This window comes from Podarcis gaigeae, assembly GCF_964106915.1.
Source record: "Podarcis gaigeae genome assembly, chromosome: 17".
NCBI classification, from domain to species: Eukaryota; Metazoa; Chordata; class Lepidosauria; order Squamata; family Lacertidae; genus Podarcis; species Podarcis gaigeae.
Window position 1 is genome coordinate 18969054 of NC_139694.1, and position 20356 is coordinate 18989409.

The 20356-nt window shown below is 42.3% G+C and overlaps 1 protein-coding gene across 27 annotated transcripts in view; it reads left to right on the forward strand.

Annotated features, from left to right (window-relative positions):
• Window positions 1–20356, forward strand: part of MPDZ (multiple PDZ domain crumbs cell polarity complex component) — a 116015-nt gene that overhangs the window by 71319 nt on the left and 24340 nt on the right. For 12 of the 27 annotated variants that reach the window (XM_083718139.1, XM_083718154.1, XM_083718141.1 and 9 more), the window contains 10 exons: window positions 647–739; window positions 3089–3266; window positions 4830–4940; window positions 12534–12696; window positions 13294–13490; window positions 15813–15904; window positions 16152–16242; window positions 17350–17430; window positions 18393–18485; window positions 18593–18667. In XM_083718139.1, coding sequence (XP_083574265.1) covers window positions 647–739; window positions 3089–3266; window positions 4830–4940; window positions 12534–12696; window positions 13294–13490; window positions 15813–15904; window positions 16152–16242; window positions 17350–17430; window positions 18393–18485; window positions 18593–18667 — 1174 coding nt within the window. Of the gene's footprint in view, window positions 1–646; window positions 740–3088; window positions 3267–4829; window positions 4941–5851; window positions 5936–8850; window positions 8953–10992; window positions 11065–12533; window positions 12697–13293; window positions 13491–15812; window positions 15905–16151; window positions 16243–17349; window positions 17431–18392; window positions 18486–18592; window positions 18668–20356 lie in introns of all 27 variants that reach the window. The other 15 variants (XM_083718144.1, XM_083718159.1, XM_083718162.1 and 12 more) reach the window with 5 other exon arrangements.

Genomic DNA, 20356 nt, shown 5'->3' on the forward strand with positions numbered 1-20356 from the left:
GTCTTCAGTACTTCAGGATGGTGAGAGACATAGCTGTCAACTTACAGATTTGAAAATAAGGGACCAGCAGCCTTGAAAATAAGGGACCAGCAGCCAAAATAAGGGACCTGCAGCCTCACCTGCAGTCTGGTCAAACTCATGCTGGGTAGCTTCGAGAACACTGTCCAACCAACTTTGTAACCAGAGGTTCAACCGAATAGAATCTGAATCACATGCACCACAAGGCCTATGCAGCCTCAACTTAAGATGGCTTCCTGGCCTGGCTTTGCACTGCAAAGTTTGCAGCAGCATGTGCAACAAAATTACATCCAGCATTCAAAAAACCCCTCAGCTTGCATTAACTAGCCACACACAAGGCATGCAAGCTCCACCCCCAGTCATTCTTAGACTTTTTATTGGGTGAGCAACACAGTTGGAGCCTCCCTCCTCCCTGGCCAGCAGGGAGGGAGAGGAGCTGCTTCCTTTGAAATTTAAGGGACATCATTTAAGGGACATTTAAGGGACATCCATCAATAAGGGACAGCAGTGGGACATGGTGCTGCAATAAGGGACTGTCCCTTCAAATAAGGGACACTTGACAGCTATGGTGAGAGATGCCATTTGTAGGTTACTAAAGCATGCTGTACATGCCCTTGTTTATTACCAGAGAAATTCCAGAACTACCAGAACGGGAAGAAGGTGAAGGAGAAGAAAGTGAACTTCAGAATGCAGGCTACAGTAACTGGAACCAACCAAGGAGGTATGTGTGTTTCTGCTACTCAGATAACCCTCTTAGCAGTTTATTCTGGTTCAATGTCCAGTTTCTCACATTTTATTGATTTGGGGGCACAGCCAGAATGCCTGGATAACTGGAAATCAGGATAAATTGATATCTTAGTTAATTCACAAGGCATGTTTACCAAATCTTCACCGTGATCAACTCTTGCCTTGAAACCTATGCCCCACCTATGGAAAGACGTGTGGATCCAGAATTAGCCCCCACAGTCACTTATGGACTCATTATTAAGACCATGTTCATGGAAGACAATCTAACTTGGCTACAAGTGATTGCCAAACAAAGAAGACATGTACATGGAATTTGGATAATTTGGATAGTTTCATTTCTTGTGCAGTTTATTGATTTGTAGTCGGGAGAACTGGGAGTGCTTCTAACCATGGTTGGGAATTCTAGTTGGTGCCAACTGCAATAATGACGTATGAATGACCGCCATACTTAGGTTTGTTTCCAACACACCACTTGTGCAGTGGGACACACCCACCCCATTCCTTTCATCTCCTCATTCACTGCCAGAATCTGTCCTCAAACCTTCTGGAGCAGATTTTGAAAGTGCTCCAGGGACTGCAAGGAAGAGGACAGGAGTGGAAAGGTTTTATTGCACAAGCAGATGTCTATTGTGTAAGTGGAATGGCATTGCTGGATGCAGCCCTCGGCTTTGGAATTGAAAGGGCTTCCTACAAATTGAAAGGAGCAAAGGAGAAATCCTTAGACAAGGTGGGAGGAGATCTGGAGCTGCAGAGGTGTGCCTGATCATCATCACAGGCAGGCAGGCAGAATTACATCTCTGCCTGACCTCTTGAATTCCTAGATTGGTCTTTGACAGTTCTCCACAGAGGTCTTAACTTGTGTAATATTAGCAGTGTCGGATTTACATATACACTAAACAAGCTATAGCTTAGGATCCCACTCTCTTGGGGCCCCCAAAAAAAATTAAAGGAAAAAAACACCTGGATGTACATTTCCAAAATATAAGATAAAAAAACAAATAAAATAAAACCTACATACAGCAACAGTGTTTTGTGTTGTGTATGGACCTAATAGGTCCATAAATTACCATATAGCATATATTCAAACATAAAAAATCAGCAACAATTTGTTGTTGACAAAGGACAGCTAGACATATAAAGGGCCCCGTTACCTTCAGTAGTTTAGGGCCTCATCAAACCTAAATCCGGCCCTGTTACCACCTCCCATCACTGACACCATAGGAGGAAAAGGAAGCTGCAATCAGGCACCCGTTTGTCACCCCTGGGAGTAACCACTGTGTGAGCACAATTCTATATCATGCTGTCAATGCTTTTCTTTGTGTGCTTCTTCCACGTGAAGTCCAGAGGGTAGCAGCATGAGAGTGGGCCTTCTCTGTAGTGGCTCCCCGTATGTGGAATGCTCTCCTCAAGGAGGTTCGCCTGGTGCCTTCATTATATATTTTTAGGTGCCAGGCAAAAATGTTCCTCTTCAACCAGGCCTCCATCATTCTACCCGGACACTGAGGTCCAGCGCCGAGGGCCTTCTGGCAGTTCCCTCGCTGTGAGAAGCCAAGTTACAGGGAACCAGGCAGAGGACCTTCTTTTTAGTGGCACCTGCCCTGTGGAACGCCCTCCCACCAGATGTCAAAGAGAAAAATAACTACCAAACTTTTAGAAGACATCTGAAGGCAGCCCTGTTTAGGGAAGCTTTTAATGTTTAATAAGTTATTGTATTTTAGTGTTTTATTGGAAGCTGCCCAGAGTGGCAGGGGAAACCCAGCCAGATGGGTGGGGTATAAATAATAATAATAATAATAATAATAATAATAATAATAATAATAATTATTATTATTATTATTATTATTATTTAGCTGTTTTATTGTTTTGGTTTAATTATTTACTGTGTTTTATCTTGTATTTTATTCTGTGAACTACCCTGGGATCTTTTAATGAAGGCCGATACATAAAAAAATTAAGGAAGGAAGGAAGAAAAAGAAACTGTCAGTGGAAGTTGTTGTTGTTGTTACTTAAATCTTAGTAAGGTTGTGCGAGACATGCCTATTTAATTTCAGACCTGTTGTTACAAGAAACAAAAGCCCAGCTCTCTCCTAGGTGACTGCATTGTGAAGCGCTTGAATGAACAGTTTCTGATTTTGCCCATATTTGTTTTCCTGTTTAATGAAAGATTCTCCCCTCGACTCAAAATGGCACAATCCTAAATAGCAACCGAAAGTGACAAAGATTCTCTTCAGCCCTACGTTCAAGCATGCTGAGATGCAATTTGTAAAAGTTGCAGACCTGTAATGTAGATGCGCTGCATTTCTTAACGTATTTATAATTATAGGGTTGAACTCTGGAGAGAACCCAGCAAGTCCCTGGGAATCAGCATTGTCGGTGGACGAGGAATGGGAAGCCGACTGAGCAGCGGCGAAGTCATGAGAGGAATCTTCATCAAACACATTCTTGAAGACAGCCCTGCTGGCAAAAACGGAACCTTGAAAACTGGAGATAGAATAGTGGAGGTAGTAGATCACCCTGCACTTTCCCACAGTTAAAGCCCCCAACCTCCTTACAGACATTGAACGGGACTGCTGGTTGTTCTAAGAAGATTGACTTCCAGAAGTAGAATGCATGTTGTAAACAGCTTCTGGCATGACTGAACTAGATCTGTTGGGCTCAATTGGTAGAGCACGAGACTCTTAGTCTCAGGGTTATGAGTCTGAGTCCCCACGTTGAGCAAAAGAGTCCTGCATTGCAGGGCGTTGAGCTAGATGGCTCTGGTGGTCTCTTCCAACTATGATTCTATGAAATGATTTCTATTACTACTGTACATTTGAATTAAGTATTTTGTTCTGGTGCCCATGGTTTGTGTCCTGCAAGCACCATGGTTTCCACCTCTGGAAGTTTACAAACTCTAACGTTTGCCCATCTCTCCATGCTTTATAGTGGATTGTTTAATTCTCAGTCGTCTTATAAAAACTAAAGTGGTAAAGAGAGCTCTTCCCATGAGACTTCTAATGTTAAAATTGCAACTAACCACTAGCATGCTTTACCTTGGCTTCTAGCTTTAATAGTGACCGAAAATCCGAATTAACTTACTAACACTAATATTATAACCTCATTTTCTTCAGGTGCCGAAACAGCCAAAACAGTCTTAGACATCTGCACAAGTGGAAGCCCCCTTTCAGGAAGTGCTAAGTCTTGGCCTTCTTGGAAAGACTGCATTTTGCAGCTTTTGAGGGAGTCTAAATGGCAGTGTCTCACCTTTTCCCTTCCTTCCCCCTCCCTTTAAAATGAAGGTTGTACTTTATATGCATGTTAATTGAGCCTTGCAGGAATTCAATGAAGCATGTAAACACAATCTTGCTTTGGAAATACGATTTTCAAATTTTTATTTGCAGAAGCGTTTTAGAAATTCTGTTCGCTGCTTACAAATTATGACCTATCCTGAAACTTCTCTCTTTTTTTAAAAAAAAGAAATAAGTACACATGTAAATTGCCATACACAGGTGGTTTGTCTGCTGTGGATTGATAATACATTGAATTTGAGGCTGGGTCTATACACATTAAAAAAACGCGTTGCAGAAAAATGCGTTATAAAAGCTGTTAGTGTAAAACCCCACTAGCGATAGATCACAGCTCTACAACACCACCTGGTGTCACATGTTTATAATGCAGTTATAATGATATAGTTGATAAGTGTATCTGAGTCCTGAGTTTTCTCAATGATTCACATACATTTGTCTCAATATCCTTGCAGCAGCCCTGTAAGGTAGGTCAGGATTATTGCCCTCATATTGCGAAAGACGGTACTCAGGCTTGGATAAAGCCCTTTGCTTAAGGTTAAAGCTCATGACTGTAACAAGATTTGAACTACGGGCTCCTTATTTGCAGCTCGGTCTCCTTAACTCTGCACTATCCTGAAGGCCTGATGTCAGAAAAGACTGCCCCTAGTTTTTTGCTTGTTTGCTTGTTATGTTTTCACCATGACAAAGAGAAGTGAAATACATTTTCTAGAAGTTGCTGCGTTATTATTTTTCTAGCTGCGTGTACCATTGTGTTAAGCTTAGGCCTTACGATTTCAGGTGGATGGAATTAACCTCAGAGATGCAAGCCACGAACAAGCTGTGGAAGCCATAAGAAGAGCAGGCAATCCAGTAGTCTTTATGGTACAAAGCATTATAAACAGACCAAGGGTAAGCATATGAACTGTGAAAGAAAGATTTGCAGAACCAAAATATGCAGGGAGAAATTAAACATCCAAGGCTATGTTATTTTGGGGAGGACATTTCCACAAAGCTAAGGGTAGGATTCATAGTGGTTGCAATTAGCACACACATGCAAACTAAACAAAAAAACCAATCCTTGAAAACCTACTTTAGAATGGATTTGTAAGACAGTGCAGGTTTCTGGATCAAAGCGAGTGGTGGCAACCAAAAATATATATGTACATTTTGTTAGGCACCGTGGAAAAGTTCTAAGACAGGGTTTCCCAGTCTTGGATCTGCAGCTGGGTTTTTTTTTTTTTTTACTACAACTTCCACCACCCCTAGCTAGCAGGACCAGTGGTTGAGGATGATGGGGGTTGTAGTTCAAAAGCAGCTGGAGGCCCAAGTTTGAGGAACGCTGTTCTAACAGCTCTTCCACACCAAGCAATTGTTGAGATTATGAGACTGCTCATTCAGTTCAGAGACCCTCCTGCCCCAGAGCACCTGTGTATATCCCATCTTGATTACATGCTCGTCAAACATGGCAGCTGGAGACAGCTGTGGGCTGTGCATGGCCTGCACAATCTGCATGGGACAGAATAGTTGCAAACGCCCTTTGCACCCAAATGCCCCTTTTCGTTTCAACGCTTGTAAAGCATTAACCAGGAGGGACGGAAACTTCCTGTGCAGATGCACCGTTCAAGTATGCAGAGGGCCCTGTTTCGTTTTGCTTCACTTCACACTTTCAGTAACTTGCGCTGCATGGGCGACACAAGCACCTGCAAAATAGTTTTAATATAGTAGCTTGCATTGTTTGTAACGACACTTCCTCCTTGTAGATTCGCTGTAAGCTGCATGTCTTGATTTACAAGCTGTTTCACAAACTTTTTGTTTCCCAGCCAGAATCTCTCTATAGCTCTGTATCGTCCTCTGCTCCCAGCGGGCAGAAACCTAATAATCCATTTTACCACCAGTCGTCGCAGGTAAATTCGCATGGAGTAGCTTTGCAGAATATTGGTGATTGTGTGCAAGATGCTATTTGAGGCTTGTGCATTTGCTGTGGCATGGAGAAAAGCAGCGCTTCTAGTTTGTGCTCTTCGTTTGAAAACCGCCGTTGTGTTTTTAGAGCAAGATCCTATAAGGGGATTTCCAGTCTTTGGTCACAGACAGTAATCCACACAACTAACCGGGTCCTATAATGAGAGTTACCTTTTAATACAGCTTTGTTAAGAAAAAAAAAAGTATCCAGCAATTTAACACGTTCCACCAGTGCATGTTGTGGGTGGGAAATGGCTAAGTGTTACCTAGGGGATATGAATGATTACTGTGGCCAGTCATATATATTGTTTTGAAACAACTCTTAACTTGCTTGTTTAATAAGTTAAGTATTCCATTGTGCATTCCCCCCCGGTAACTTATTTGCAAAGGATGGGAGTCGCGTTGACAAACCTTTTCAGATTCTGCTTACCACTATGTTTTTATCAATATTTAAAGTATATACCATACTTTTCTGTGTATAAGACTAGGTTTTTTACTTTAAAATTATGTGAAAAACTGTGGGTCTTCTTATACACGGATAGTGAAGGGTGGGAATTTATTAAATTGGAGTCCCTAAAAATAGGGGGTGTCTTATACATGGGGGCATGTTGTACATGGAAAAATATGGTAATTTATTGTCTGTTGGTGTAATATTTTCGCCTTGTTAATTGTAACAACAGTGGCAACAGTTGTGCATTCAGATCCTGTCCTTTTTTATTTAAAAGTAAGTCCCACTGAGTTGAGTGGAATTTACCGTACTTCCAAATAAGCAGGCATAGGATTTGGTAGGAGATTGGGAATGCCCCATGGGCTTTGAAGCTTTCATTATCTGTTGCCCTTGTGTTGTGCACTCCTTCTTCATCACATCTTGCATGGAAATTTCCCCTTGTGTTCAGTGTCTGAGCTAACGATGACGTAGGACCAGGGTGGATTTGATTTAAAACAGAGTCAGTAAGACTTGATTAAAACTAGTCAGTAAGACTTGATTTAAATCATTTTTTTTTTTTACAGAAAGACTCACTCTAGCTGGTATAATCTTAATATTTAGAACCAGATGAAGGTTTCATTTTTGGAATAATATATTTTCAGAGCAGTTTTTACAGTTACGTATATCAGAAATTACTGATTTGGTTTTACTATTAGAAATATGTAGACAGATAATTATGAAATTATTGTGAGGTTTGATAAATTAACTGTTTATATTTGGACAACTTCTCTGCTGTACTTTATTGGAAGGAGAAAAACAATCATTTCCTTCATAACAATTTAAACAATTTATTTAACTAAAACAATAACGTTATAGAATATGTATCCATGTTTGTTAACTGATGTGCTTAACTTTTTTATAAAAAACCACACAAAACCTTAGACTGAGTTTTAGCACACATGAAAAACTTAAAACAAATCCTTATTTCCTGATGAATAGCCTTTAGACTATAATGTAACTTAAATAGAAAACTATATTTAGAAAGGTTTTTCCTTCAAAGCCATTTTATTTTAAAAAATCTGATTTAAATAAAAAAAATCTTTTTTTTTATTTACTGGCCACAGTAATCATTCATATCCCCTAGGTAACACTTAGCCATTTCCCACCCACAACATGCACTGGTGGAACGTGTTAAATTGCTGGATACTTTTTTTTTTCTTAACAAAGCTGTATTAAAAGGTAAATATCATTGATTTTTATTCACCCTGCATAGGACAACCTCTATAGCGGTGCTAATCATGGTTATGTAAGACCACAGCTTCCAACCTACTTCCAGCTATGGCTGAAAACTGTGGTTTGGCGGTAACCATGAGGTCCTCCTCTTAATCCCTTATCCATCAGGCAGCTTTGTGCCAGGCATATGTTTATATTGTTTTCAAGCTACCTTTGCTGGATCACAGCTAGTGCTGTGGTTGCGCTAAGAGGCAACTCGCCCCCCTCCCCACTGCACTAATATAAATTACGGATGTGTGCACCTGCTTTTCTAATTTGGACTTGCAATGATAATGAAGGAATATTTGGAACAATCTTGGTGGAGTCCTGTTCCTTTTTGAGAGGCTTAAAACCATGGAGAGGTCTCATGCATAAAGGGTGGTACAAACGTGGATGCAGGTGCAACACTCAACATCCTTATTTATCAGTGATTCTCAGCTGGAATGTGTGAATTGTCATTGAAACGCATTGTGTCTGAAATGCTTTGCAATCACTCTGTGGTATTTGATCCATGACCACCATTTTCACACATGGATTTGATCAGGGGTCAGCAAACTTTTTTGGGGAGGGCGCTAGTTCACCGTCCCCCAGACCTAGTGGCTGCGGACTGCAGAGGGGGCTTCTCTCTCCCCGCCTCCCACAGCCCCTCCCCTCCCCCTGCCTACCTCCACCGCTGCTCCGCCTGCGGTTGGGAGCTGGTGGTGGTGACCGTGCCTCTCCTTTTGGGGCCAGCTTTCCTGGGTGCCATGCACAAGGCCAGCAGGTGCACCAAGCTCCAGCCCATGGGGAGAGGCTGGCAGGCGGGTGGCGAGGCTTCCTATCAAAGCCCAGCCCCCTTCCTCCGCAGGGTGGGGAGAAGCCAGGAAGAGGGAGGGAGGGAGGGAGGAGATGCCACCACGGTGAGGGAGGGAGGGGGAAAACCACCCAAAAAATGGTGCCCGAAAAAATTGAAAGAAAGTGGCAATCGCGCCAATCCAAGTGGTGGTTGCAGAACCATTTGCGGGCTAGATCCAGAGGGCAATTCGGCCAGATCCGGCCCACGGGATTTTTAGTTTGCTGACCCCTGGATTTGATGTTGGCTAATGGATGGTCATGTTTGTGTGGAAGTGCCCTAATGTATTTGCCTTTTGGTTAGCAAGCCCCTTTCTGTTTTTCTCGTAGAACCTCCCTATGCCTTACCTGCAGTACAACCCTTTCAGTAAGCCTCCTGCCTTCAGCAGCACTAACCCCTTTGTTGAGCCTCTACAGTTCAACACTAACAAGGTTGGATGATGCATGGATGTTTGCGATGGACTCAGTGAAAATTTATGTGTTCCTCTCTTTCTCTGCTCCTTCTCCTCTCCCTCACTTGATATTTTTTGAACAAACATCAATAAACCAGTGTCTTACTGGAGGAAAAGCATTCTCCTTATCGGAGATAGGTCCACCATACTCACCCAAAAAGCTTTCATTTGACCGTTGAACCAGCTGGTCCACAATCATAGTAAGACAGAGAGACAGACTGTTGTTTGGGGAAAGACCAGAGGCTGCAACTGTGTCATGCTTTGTATTTAACAGATAAACTGCTCACTAAAGCTACGAATCTTCATTGTAAAATATTACATGAATTGGTGTGGGTTAGGATTTTAAACATACACACACGTATACAATATGACCGCATTCCCAAATCTTTTTGAGAATATTAACAGAAATAGTTTGGCTCTTCTCCTCCCCCACCCTCCACCCTGCCCCAGTGAATTAGGAATATTAAGGAATGGTGTGGAGAATACAGAACACAAATAGCTAAGGTTGCAGTTCTGTAATCGCTTACCTGGAAGCTAGCTGTACTGATATCAGTGGGACATAGTCATGTGTCAGAGTGGACTGTAAATGAATTGTGTCTAGAGGCATTCTTGTATCACTGGTTGCATTGTCGCCGCCAGAACCTAGTCACAGGACAATTCTGTGATCAGTCCTGACAAAGTCAATAGCAGACCACTGCTGTCTGCAAGGGAATTCAGGCTACAGATCTAACTAACATTGATGCCTCAGTTGATAGAGAATGAGACTCTTAATCTCAGGATTGTGGGTTCAAGCCCCAAGCTGGGCAAAATATTCCTGTATTCCTGTCTTGCAGGGAGTTGGACTAGATGATTATTGTGGTCCCTTCCAACTCTACAATTCTACCTTCGGTTCCCATCCCAGATACTTTATGCTATCTGTTATTTGTTGCCATGAAAATAGGGGGGGGGGGGTGTCGTGAAGCTTAGTGGTGGAACATGTGCTTTAGATGCAAGAAGTTCCTCTGCCTAGTCTCTGGCTTCTTAGGCTGAGCTGAGGGAAAAGAAAACCTTCTGAAATCTTGGGCAGCTGCTGCCAGTCAGTTACTAGACACCAGTGGTTTCACTCACTATAAGGCACCTTCCTGTGTCTCCAAGGTGCCACATAACTGCTTAAATGCAAGCGTTCTGTCTCTACTTGGTGATATAGGTAAGGGCTATAGAAGTAAACTTACTTTTCTTTTAATAAACTAACAGCTTAGGTCAGAGGTCAGCAAACTTTTTCAGCAGGGGGCTGGTCCACTGTCCCTCAGACCTTGTGGGGGGCCGGACTATAATTTTTTTTAGGGGGGGGGATGAACAAATTCCTATGCCCCACAAATAACCCAGAGATGCATTCTAAATAAAAGGACACATTCTACTCATTTAAAAACACACTAATTCCTGGACCGTCTGCGGGCCAGATTTAGAAGGCCATTGAGCCAGATCTGGCCCCCAGGCCTTAGTTTGCCTACCCATGGCTTAGATTCTCAAAACAAACAAAAGGCAAGGGGTTCTCTGCTGTTCTCTCCAGTACTGCTGTTCTGTGAGTAGAAGCCACTTTTGCTCACAGAACAGGACTTAAACTTCCTTTCCTCTCCTCCCTCCTGCAGCCCCTGAGCCGCCTTCAAAAGCTAGTTGGGGGTTCCCCTTGAGCAGATTTTGGAGGGGCTGCTATGGCATTTCACTTCATGTACATCTGCATGCAAAAGTGAATTGATGCATAAATGTTTGTTCTCAGGTTGCAGAATTGTCTTTGTCAATTTTCTCCCAAGAAGGCTTTTTTTGCTCCAAGGCCTGTGCAAATACATATTGGATAGGGCCTATGACTGGTAATGATAAGCCATGTTAGGCCCTTTAAGAAATGTAGAGTCAATCTGATGTGATAAAAAAAATAAAGTTTATATAAAACCCATTCCCTATGTAAGAATACTTGTACAGTACAAAAAGTAGCATTCTTCCAAGGATACTGTAATAAACAGCCTGCTGTTTTCTGTTACCATAGGATATGCAGAATGCAATTAGATTTACCACCATTTGCTCCCCATGTAATCCCTTTGCTCCTACACCATTTAAGGTTTGTTTTAATTCACGGTTACTCTCCTAATTTGTAGTTAACTATCGTAGTCAGTGTATGTACTGCACTCCTTGTGTGCTGTCTGTCCTCAACCCCCCATTTTGCCCCCTTGATCATTTCAAAAGACCACGTGCTTCTTCCAAGTGTACCTGCTTCTTTCAGAGTGATGGCTGCTCTCTCTGTACTTACTGTCTCCCAAATTCGTTGTCTGAAACCCACAGGATACTATGGTGAAGGATTTGGGAGTTGCCACATTTGTATTTATTTCTGCATCTTTTATAGTAGTGATGGGGGGGTGTGGTTCTCCAGAAGTTGTCAGGCTGCAATTCCCATCAGCCCCCAGGCAGCTTGGTCGACCGTCAGGTATCATTGCTGGAATTCCAGCAATACCTGGAGAGCCAACTCTTCATAATTAAGGTCACCGTTGTTCTTATTAAGAGCTCCCTGTTCAGATCCCCGAAGACAATCATTATGCTCCCATTCACGCTTATAGGGTCTCTTCCTATGTTACCTTAGTGAAACCATTTGCCACAGTTAGGCCCCATACCTCTGCATACAAGAGGACTAAGATGTTGTTGTTGTGAGTGTTCAGTCGCAGGTAAAGCCAAATGTCTTCCGCAGCTTCTGATTGAGTGCAGGAAGCTCCTGCAGCCAGTCGGAAGTCGCGCCTTGGTTTTCGGTTGTGTTCGGAAACATTCAGCCACACAAAATCTGAAGCTGTGTGCATATAGTTATTATATATGTACACGCTAAGTATTGAAATAAAGTTAAATGTACACACACACACACAGTTGTTTCCAGAGTGTCCATTTGGCGAATGGAAGCTCCCAAAGGAGAGGGGAGGAGACAATGCCCACAATCTCTCATGCAGGTTCCCAAACCAACTTCTGCTGTGTTCTGGAGAGGTCCGCCAACTCTCTGTGGCTTGTTTCAAGAGGGCTTCAGGGACACAGAAGTAGGCATGTACAGTGAGAAGAGTTCTGTACATGGGAACTTTGGATCCAAACTAGTATTGCTAAAGCTTCGTGTGAGTTTCTCTTCTCCCCCTCCCCACCATTTGAACAAAGGCACTTTTATATGTGAATCCTCAAAACAACACATCTCGCCACTTTTCTTTGGGAATAGTAAAATTATCTCCCTTCCTTCCTTATATGATACTGTTTTTGGTTTTGGAAATACACTTTCACGTCTATGTAAGTCCTTGGTATGTAGGCCACCCAGCACATAAACCTTCACTGAATTTGGCTTTTAGTAACTGTCCTGCTTTGCTTTAAGTGCATTTGAACTTTCATTTACCATGCTGGTTGGTTTTTTTTTTTTCATCATCTGTGATTGCGTTTCCGTTCTATTATTGCACAGTATTTTAACTTCAAAGGCCCAGCCCTTTCTTTGTCATCACTTCATGCATTTTCTTTGCCCAGTGCCAGTCTGCACGTTCCCAGCCACTGCATTTTCCTTACTCTCCACAGGCATCTAGCCAGTCAGATTCAGAGCCAGAAAAGACTTCGTCTTGTAACCTGCTTCTGCCACCTCCTTCACTGTCTCCAGGAATGAGCAGTGAACTTTTGCAGCGTTCCAGCAACCAATACCTGGAAGAGCTGGATAAGGAAGATGAGTTTGGATACAGCTGGAGTAAGTTTGCTTCTTGAGAGAACCTTTCACAATTGTTTACATCTTCATATACTAAGTGAAGGTCATCTTCCTTTTTTTTTTATCTTGCATGAATAACTTGTGGAAACAACATTATTTTTTGCTATGTACATTTTGTTGTATGAATTCAGATTCTGTCTTTTGCATAATGGACAAGCATATTAAGCTCTATTCTCTGGTTGTCTTTTCCATTATAGTCCAAGTGAGATAATTGCTGCTATTAGAAAACATCTTAAAAACACAAATATGTGTGGGAGTTGTGTGTGTGTGTGTGTGTGTGTGTTTGTTTGTGTGTGTGTGTGAGTGTGTACACACACAGAGAGAGGCAGACTGTATAGAGCAGTGAGGGAGAGATTTTCTACTCTTCCATTCTGATAAATTGAAGTGCCTAGAGGCATTTTCTTCTAGTTAGAGAATTTTATTAGAAAAGAACCATAGATTCCTATTTGAATTGTTTCAGTCTGTGTAAGATTATGGGTTTATGACAACGACTGCTGAATTTCCAAAGTTTGTGTTCTTTTTAAGTTTTCGGAGATAAATTCTTCCCTTGCCACCCAATTTCTCTCTCCTTATGACTAGGAAAGATCAGTCAGCGGTATGGGCATCTGTCTGGAGATCTGCACATGATAGAGTTGGAGAAAGGGAAGACTGGCTTAGGACTCAGCCTAGCTGGGAACAAAGACCGGTCCAAGATGAGTGTTTTTGTAGTGGGAATTGATCCAAATGGAGCAGCTGGAAAAGATGGCAGACTGCAGATTGCAGACGAGTTACTGGAAGTAAGTGTCTAGTAATTATACTTAAAATGAAACATGCTAACTCTAAGGATGGGGGGTGGGGTGGGGACATTCGATTATTGGTGCAAAATGCAGCCTTTAATTAACAGCACATTCTTTTAATCAGTATTGCCTTTCTTTACAATCATACTGGCTTCCCGTTATAAATGTTATGTTTGTGGTCAGGATTGTTTTCCAACTATACTAGTACCGAAGAAGTAAATAGATGCTGTGAAACAGGAGAAGTAAGTACCTTTGCTATGGTTTTGAGAGAAAGAAAGCCATGATTTAATGAAACAGCAAGACTGCGGTCCTGTTCCACTTAATTGGGAGTAAGCCTCTTTGAGCTCAATGGGATTTATATATAGGGTTGTACTGCTAATATGTTGTCATTCATCCTGAAGCTTTTCCCTTAGGTTTTTAGTTATTTGTTGTCTGACGTCTCACTCCATTTCTCCTTTCTTGGTCTCCAAAGTTATACCAGGACTAATGTCACAGAAGTAGCCAACATCATCTCAGATTTCATAGTCTCAGATGAAGGAAGATACACAATTCATTTTATCATTCATTGGACTACTCTTTGGGTTGATAGAAGAAAATGGAAGCTTTTGAAGTATTCAGTACTCAGCACTAGGTCCTATAGGAGGTTTAGTGCTGGATGTTAGAATATAACAGGATTAGAATAGAAAAAGAGGTGGAATAAGATATAGTACATTTAATCTAGAGTTTATCCAGCCCACCATTTTGTTTCCATCAGTGGCCAGTCTGATTACTCTTATAGCTCACAAACAGGGTGTCAACATGGAAGCTACCCCCTCTACAATTTGTCTGCCACCTGTACTGTATATTCAGAGGTACAGTGAGCACCAGACTTTATTTAGCTACCTTGGCTAATGCTGATAGAGCTAGCCTCCACAATTCTGTTTAACCCTTATTTAAAAACTAGGTAGGCCAATGGTTATCACACGTATTATAGTAAATAAATACTGCAGGATAACTATATAGGTGTGGGTGTGTTTATTTATGAAATATATATATTTTTTAAAGCAAAAGATTTATGCATATCTCTTTCTGCCCCATAAATTGGGAGACACACCCCAGCCAGATAGCTCATGACAGTAGTTGAAAGGCACACAAAAAAATAACATCTAAAATAAAGTAAATAACAAGATTAAAAATAACTGGTAGGAAAACAAGTGTTCAGGAGCCAGCAGTGTCATTCAGTTTGTACAACAAAACCGCAGTGAAATGGTACTATTTTAACTATACATATTTTAACTATATATCAAAATGTCGGGGGCGGGGGAGTGGGGCACAGTCCATGGGCAACAACTGAAAAGGCCTCATCCTGTGTATCCAACAGCTATTGTTTGGACAGAAGCGATACATGGAGCAGCAGCACTCAAATACACATCAGTGGATTTTTCAGAAGACATTCTTTTAAATACCACAGTACCAAGCCATTTAGTGCTCTCAGGGTAATCATCACCAATGCTTAGAATTGGGCTCAGAAATGGTCTAGGAGCTTGAACAAATAGGGGGTGACATATTCTAAACAATGGGCACTAGTCAGTATAGACAGGCAGGAGCATGTCATAACCAACTGAAGCTTCCAAATATTCTTCAAAGGTAGCCCCATGTAGAGTCTGTTGCACTAAACTTCAGTGTGACCAAGGCATGTGTGAACATGGTCACATCTCCCTTTTCCAGGAACAGGTGTGATTGGTGCACTTGTAAAAGCTATGCAAAAGTGTTTCTGGCCTCATATTGAGGATTTACGCACACTGTTTAAACACAGTATGCAATAGCAGAACAATCCCATGTATGTTTAATCAGAAGCAAATCCTTACTCTGTTCAATGGGGGCTTCAGTGCACTCCAGGGACTGCATAAATACCTTTTATTTTCATTTCCATGCTCGTTTACAAAATGACCTGGTTGGAGTGGGCTGATTTACCTTTACTTGCTTGTATAAACCTGCTGTCTTCATGCCTTTTTTTCCATTTGACAAACAGTGAGTCACGAGGTGATCAATCACTAGTGGAAATTGATAATGATGTTCCCAAAGTCAGCCAGCCCACTGCAACCTAATGAAGGACGATTTCAGCCAGTCGAGAGCCAAATACAAACCAGCAGCTGTTTTATATATTAAAAAAGGAGATAACAATTGCAGTATAGAGATACAGGATTAGTGCATTGCAACCATAATGGTTGAATAGCAGTTTTAATAACAATAGTGACAAAGAAATCAAGTTTGCTTTTGTCTGTGGAACAAAGCTGGTATTCATAATTAAAGTAAGTATCCATCCCATTCTGATTTATCTAGATAAATGGACAAGTTCTTTATGGAAAGACTCATCAGAATGCATCTTCAATAATAAAATGTGCACCTTCTAAAGTAAAAATCATATTTATCAGGTAAGCAACCTCTAATGTTTGTATCTATTTTTAACATTTTGTAATATCTAAATGCATATTCAACAGTATCTTTCCCCATATAATTCAACTTTTGAAGCATTGCTAAAAGCTTCCCTGAATGATATATATGCTTTTCAGGATTTACCACTATTGTGGGTATGTCCTTCAAAAAGCAAAAAGCAAATGCTTTAGGTGTCGAAAGTATTGTAGAGTTCGATTTGAAAACTTTCTGCTCCATTTATTATAGAAACAAAGATGCTGTCCAACAGATGGCCGTTTGTCCTGGGAAATCAACAGAGACTTCACCTTCCTCTTCTGGGCTACTTCAGTATGAAGAGGTACAATTTGTATTTCATATTTATTTTCATGTGATAGAATTAATAATGGTAGGGATGGGGAAAAGGGGATACTCTTCAGTATGTTGTAAATAGCTTCTAAACAAGAGGGATCAAGGTAGATTTTAGCAAAACTTGTTTTAACAGAGGTACTTTAATATAAATCTGAAATTGGGGGTGGGGAGGGAAGTTTGTGTTAAACAAAATGTTGTTGCACAGAGCACTGCTGCTTCCAGAATATCCTGCTCCATTGCCCCTCCCACCCTGGCTTTTCATTTTTGTCCCTAGTAGCCAGTTAAGAGCTTGTTGAATAATGAACATGCCCAGTGGCTTCTTCCCCCCTCCCCCAAATACCTTATATCCTATGTGGACAGTGACATTTTGGCTCCATAAGGGCTAGCACACAGAGAAATGAGATTGCCATTAGTACAGGTGACCCCCAATTTGCGTGGGGATTGCGTTCTGGGTCATCGTGTGCAACGGCGAAGCACACATAAACCCGTTCTGCCCTGCCCCTTTCCCCTGCCACATCCATCTTGCTGCAATGCACGTGCGCATGAAGGGATGCGGGTGGCGCTGTGGTCTAAACCACTGAGCCTCTTGGGCTTGCCAGTCAAAAGGTTGGCATTTCAAATTCCCACAACAGAGTGAGCTCCTGTTGCTCTGTCCTAGCTCCTGCCAACCTAGCAGTTCAAAAGCACGCCATTGCCAATAGATAAATAGGTACCACTGCAGCGGGAAGGTAAACAGTGATTCCATGTGCTTTGGTTTCCATCACGGTTCTGTTGTGCCAGAAGCAGTTTAGTCCTGCTGGCCACATGACCTGGAAAGCTGTCTGTGGACAAACGCTGGCTCCCTTGGCCTGAAAGCGAGATGAGCTTCGCAACCCCATAGTCGCCTTTGACTGGAATTAACAGTCCGGGGGTCCTTTACCTTACCTTTACCTTTTTTTACGTGTGCATGGTCACATGTCAATTGGATGTGTGTAAATTGGTCGTTGCCGGGATGTCATTAGATGTATTGGTTCTGTGACCTCTATAACGAACATGGCATGTTATGTTTTTCTGTATTGATAAATTTTGATACAATATTTTTCTTTCTTTCTTTCAGGGTGAAGTGAATGATCCAAGCTCTATTTTTCCTATAGATTTGAGTTTATATAAGAATATTAAAAATGTGGAATTGCCTAAAGTGAGTAGATGCTGATGCAAATGGCCCCAAACAGAATTCTGTCTGTAATTTCTTTAGTCTGAAGGGGAAGGGACCATTTCCTACTCTGAATGAACAAATTTCTCTAATGGTCTCAGTTTTCAATCTTACAATCAACGCTCAGTTTCATTCTCAAGATTCACGTGTTTTCCCATTTTATATTGGATCGCATGGGGTTATCTGTGTGGTCATTATGTTGGTGCATAGTCTTAGACTTCCCAAAATCCAGCAATGTGTTTGGCTTCATTCAAAACATAACTAAACCATGAAAATGAGTTGTAGCAGGCCTCAGGCTCACACTCTCACTCTCCCTTTCATCGGTCCTCTGGTGTGGAGGAATTTGGATTTTCCCCCCCGCGGCTTACTTACGGTTACTTCCAGGTTTCGCTGCTCACTCAAAATGATGTCACACGCATGTGCAGAAGCGGCAAATTGCAGATGCGCAGATGCAGGTTGCATTCTGCTCATGTTGCAAACGGGGCTCTGGAATGGATCCCATTTGCAACCGGAGGTACCACTGTAATCAAACAAATTACAAGCATACAAAAAAATCCCTATTTATTCAAGAGCCAATATTCAAGAGCAACAAATGTCTAAACCATATAGATGCACATGGTCTCTCTGAATATGTTCCATAATTCTGTCCTTTCTGCATTAATCTCTGCTTTAATGCCACCACCAGTCAATCTCTCTGTCTCACTTTTTTAATGTGTCTTTTCTGAAATAAGTATTTAATATGCACCTTGCAACATTTAAACTGCCAGGGACGGTGCCACAAGTTTCAGAGGAGCGAACTTGTTTTGATCAATGCGTTTGAATGGTGCAGATCGTTTGGGCCATCTTTTAAAGAAATTAATGAAGATAGCACTCCTCAAGCATTCATACTTAAGACAGCTTTGATTGACATTCATCTATACCTCTGGGTGTCCTTTTGTATTTCTTAGGATCAAGGAGGCATAGGTATTGCTATTGGTGAAGAAGACACATTTAACGGTGTGGTTATTCAGAGCTTAACAGAGCATGGTGCAGCAGGAAAGGTAAGGCTGTTAAATTGTGACCCATTCAGAGAAGAAGGTAATAAGTGTATAGATGGGAAAACCTTCTGCCCCCCCATCCCATCCCAGTGTTGTTATTTTTATTTCAGGATGGCCGAATTAAAGTTGGAGATCAGATTCTGGCAGTGGACGATGAAGTTGTTGTGGGGTATCCTATAGAAAAGGTACTTGAGCAATTCCTTACAGCATGCGACTTACTGACGCCTGTTCTATACAACCATTTAAGGGCATAAAAATACAGATACCAGGATTCTGTTTAGGCATTTAGTCAGGGTGCTACGGGACCAGGGATGCTCTGTCTGTTTCAGGAGGGTTGCTAAATCTTTTCTCTTTCTTCTCATTCTTTCCTGTCACACTTCTGAACCCAAAATAGCACTTTATGTTGGCTTTTTTGGGAAGCTGAAGTGGCTTGTGGGGCATATTATTTAGCTGTGAGGATATTTAAATGTTTTTAATCCTGTTTTGTTGTTTGCTGCCCTGGGGTCCTTTGTTAGGAAGGGCAGAATACAGTGGTGCCTCGCAAGACGAAAAGAATCCGTTCCACGAGTCTCTTCGTCTTGCAGTTTTTTCGTCTTGTGAAGCAAGGCCATTAGCGGCTTAGCGGGCTTAGCGGATCAGCTGATAAGCGGCTTAGCGGCTTGGGAAAAGGGGGTGGGGAGGAGGAAAAAAACCCCGCAGGAACTCGCAAGACATTTTCGTCTTGCGAAGCAAGCCCATAGGAAATTCGTTTTGCAAAGCACCTCCCAAACGGAAAACCCTTTCGTCTAGCGGGTTTTCCGTCTTGCGAGGCATTTGTCTTGTGGGGCACCACTGTAAATATATACCGTATTTTTCGCTCCATAGGACACACTTTCCCCCTTTTAAAAACTAAGGGGGAAAGTCTGTGCGTCCTATGGGGCGAATGCAGGGGGAGGCAGGCAGGAAAAGCCCCCAAGAGCTGCACACAAGCTTTGTGCGGCTCTTGCGGGCTTTTCCCCAGGAGGGAGAAGGGACTTGCACGGCCAGTCAGTCCCTTCTCCCTCCTTGTAGAAAAGCCCTCAGGAGCCGCACACTCCTTAAAGGGTGCATGGCTCCTGTGGGCTTTTGCAGGAGGTGGGGGAATTGCCATAGCCGTGCGCAGCCTCTCCAGCTGGGAGAGGCTGTGGAAGGCTAAAGAGGAAGCCAAGGCAGCGAGCGGGATGGATAGCACTCACCGCCTTGGCTTCTTTAGCCACGCTTCTTTAGCCTCACTGGAGAGGTTTAGCTCCCGGCTGGAGAGGTTGCGCGGCTATGGCAGAAGCCAAGACAGCCAGCGGGATGTATCCCGCTGGCTGTCTTGGCTTCTTTGCTCTTTGGGGCTGGGGAAGAAACCCAGGCTTCCCCAAGCAGCCTGTCCACTGCTCTTTGGGGGTGGGGTGGGAATAATTCCCCCCCTTGATTTCCCCCTCTAAAAACTAGGTGCGTCTTGTGGTCCGGTGCGTCCTATAGAGCGAAAAATACGGTATATATAATTAATAAATGGAGCACTGATGGTTGCATGTGTATTTAGCCTATTAACTGCAGTTCTTGTGATCAGCTCTTTGGAGGGGAAGGGCAGAGCAGGGATTCCAGCTCCCTTTTTAAAGCAGCTGAATTTATCATTTCATTATTATTTATTAAATTTCTACGCTGCCTTTCACCTGAGGATCACAGGGCATTTTAAAATATAAAAAACCCCTCAAGTTATGTGTTGAAAGAAGAGGTGTCTACCATGACTTTAATAAAATATATGGGGGGATGCAGCACCCCACATAATCAGTTAGAAGATGTGGCACATGCACCATTTGGATAGCAATACCCATTGACTTTGGGGGCCCCTGGCACCCTCAGATTTT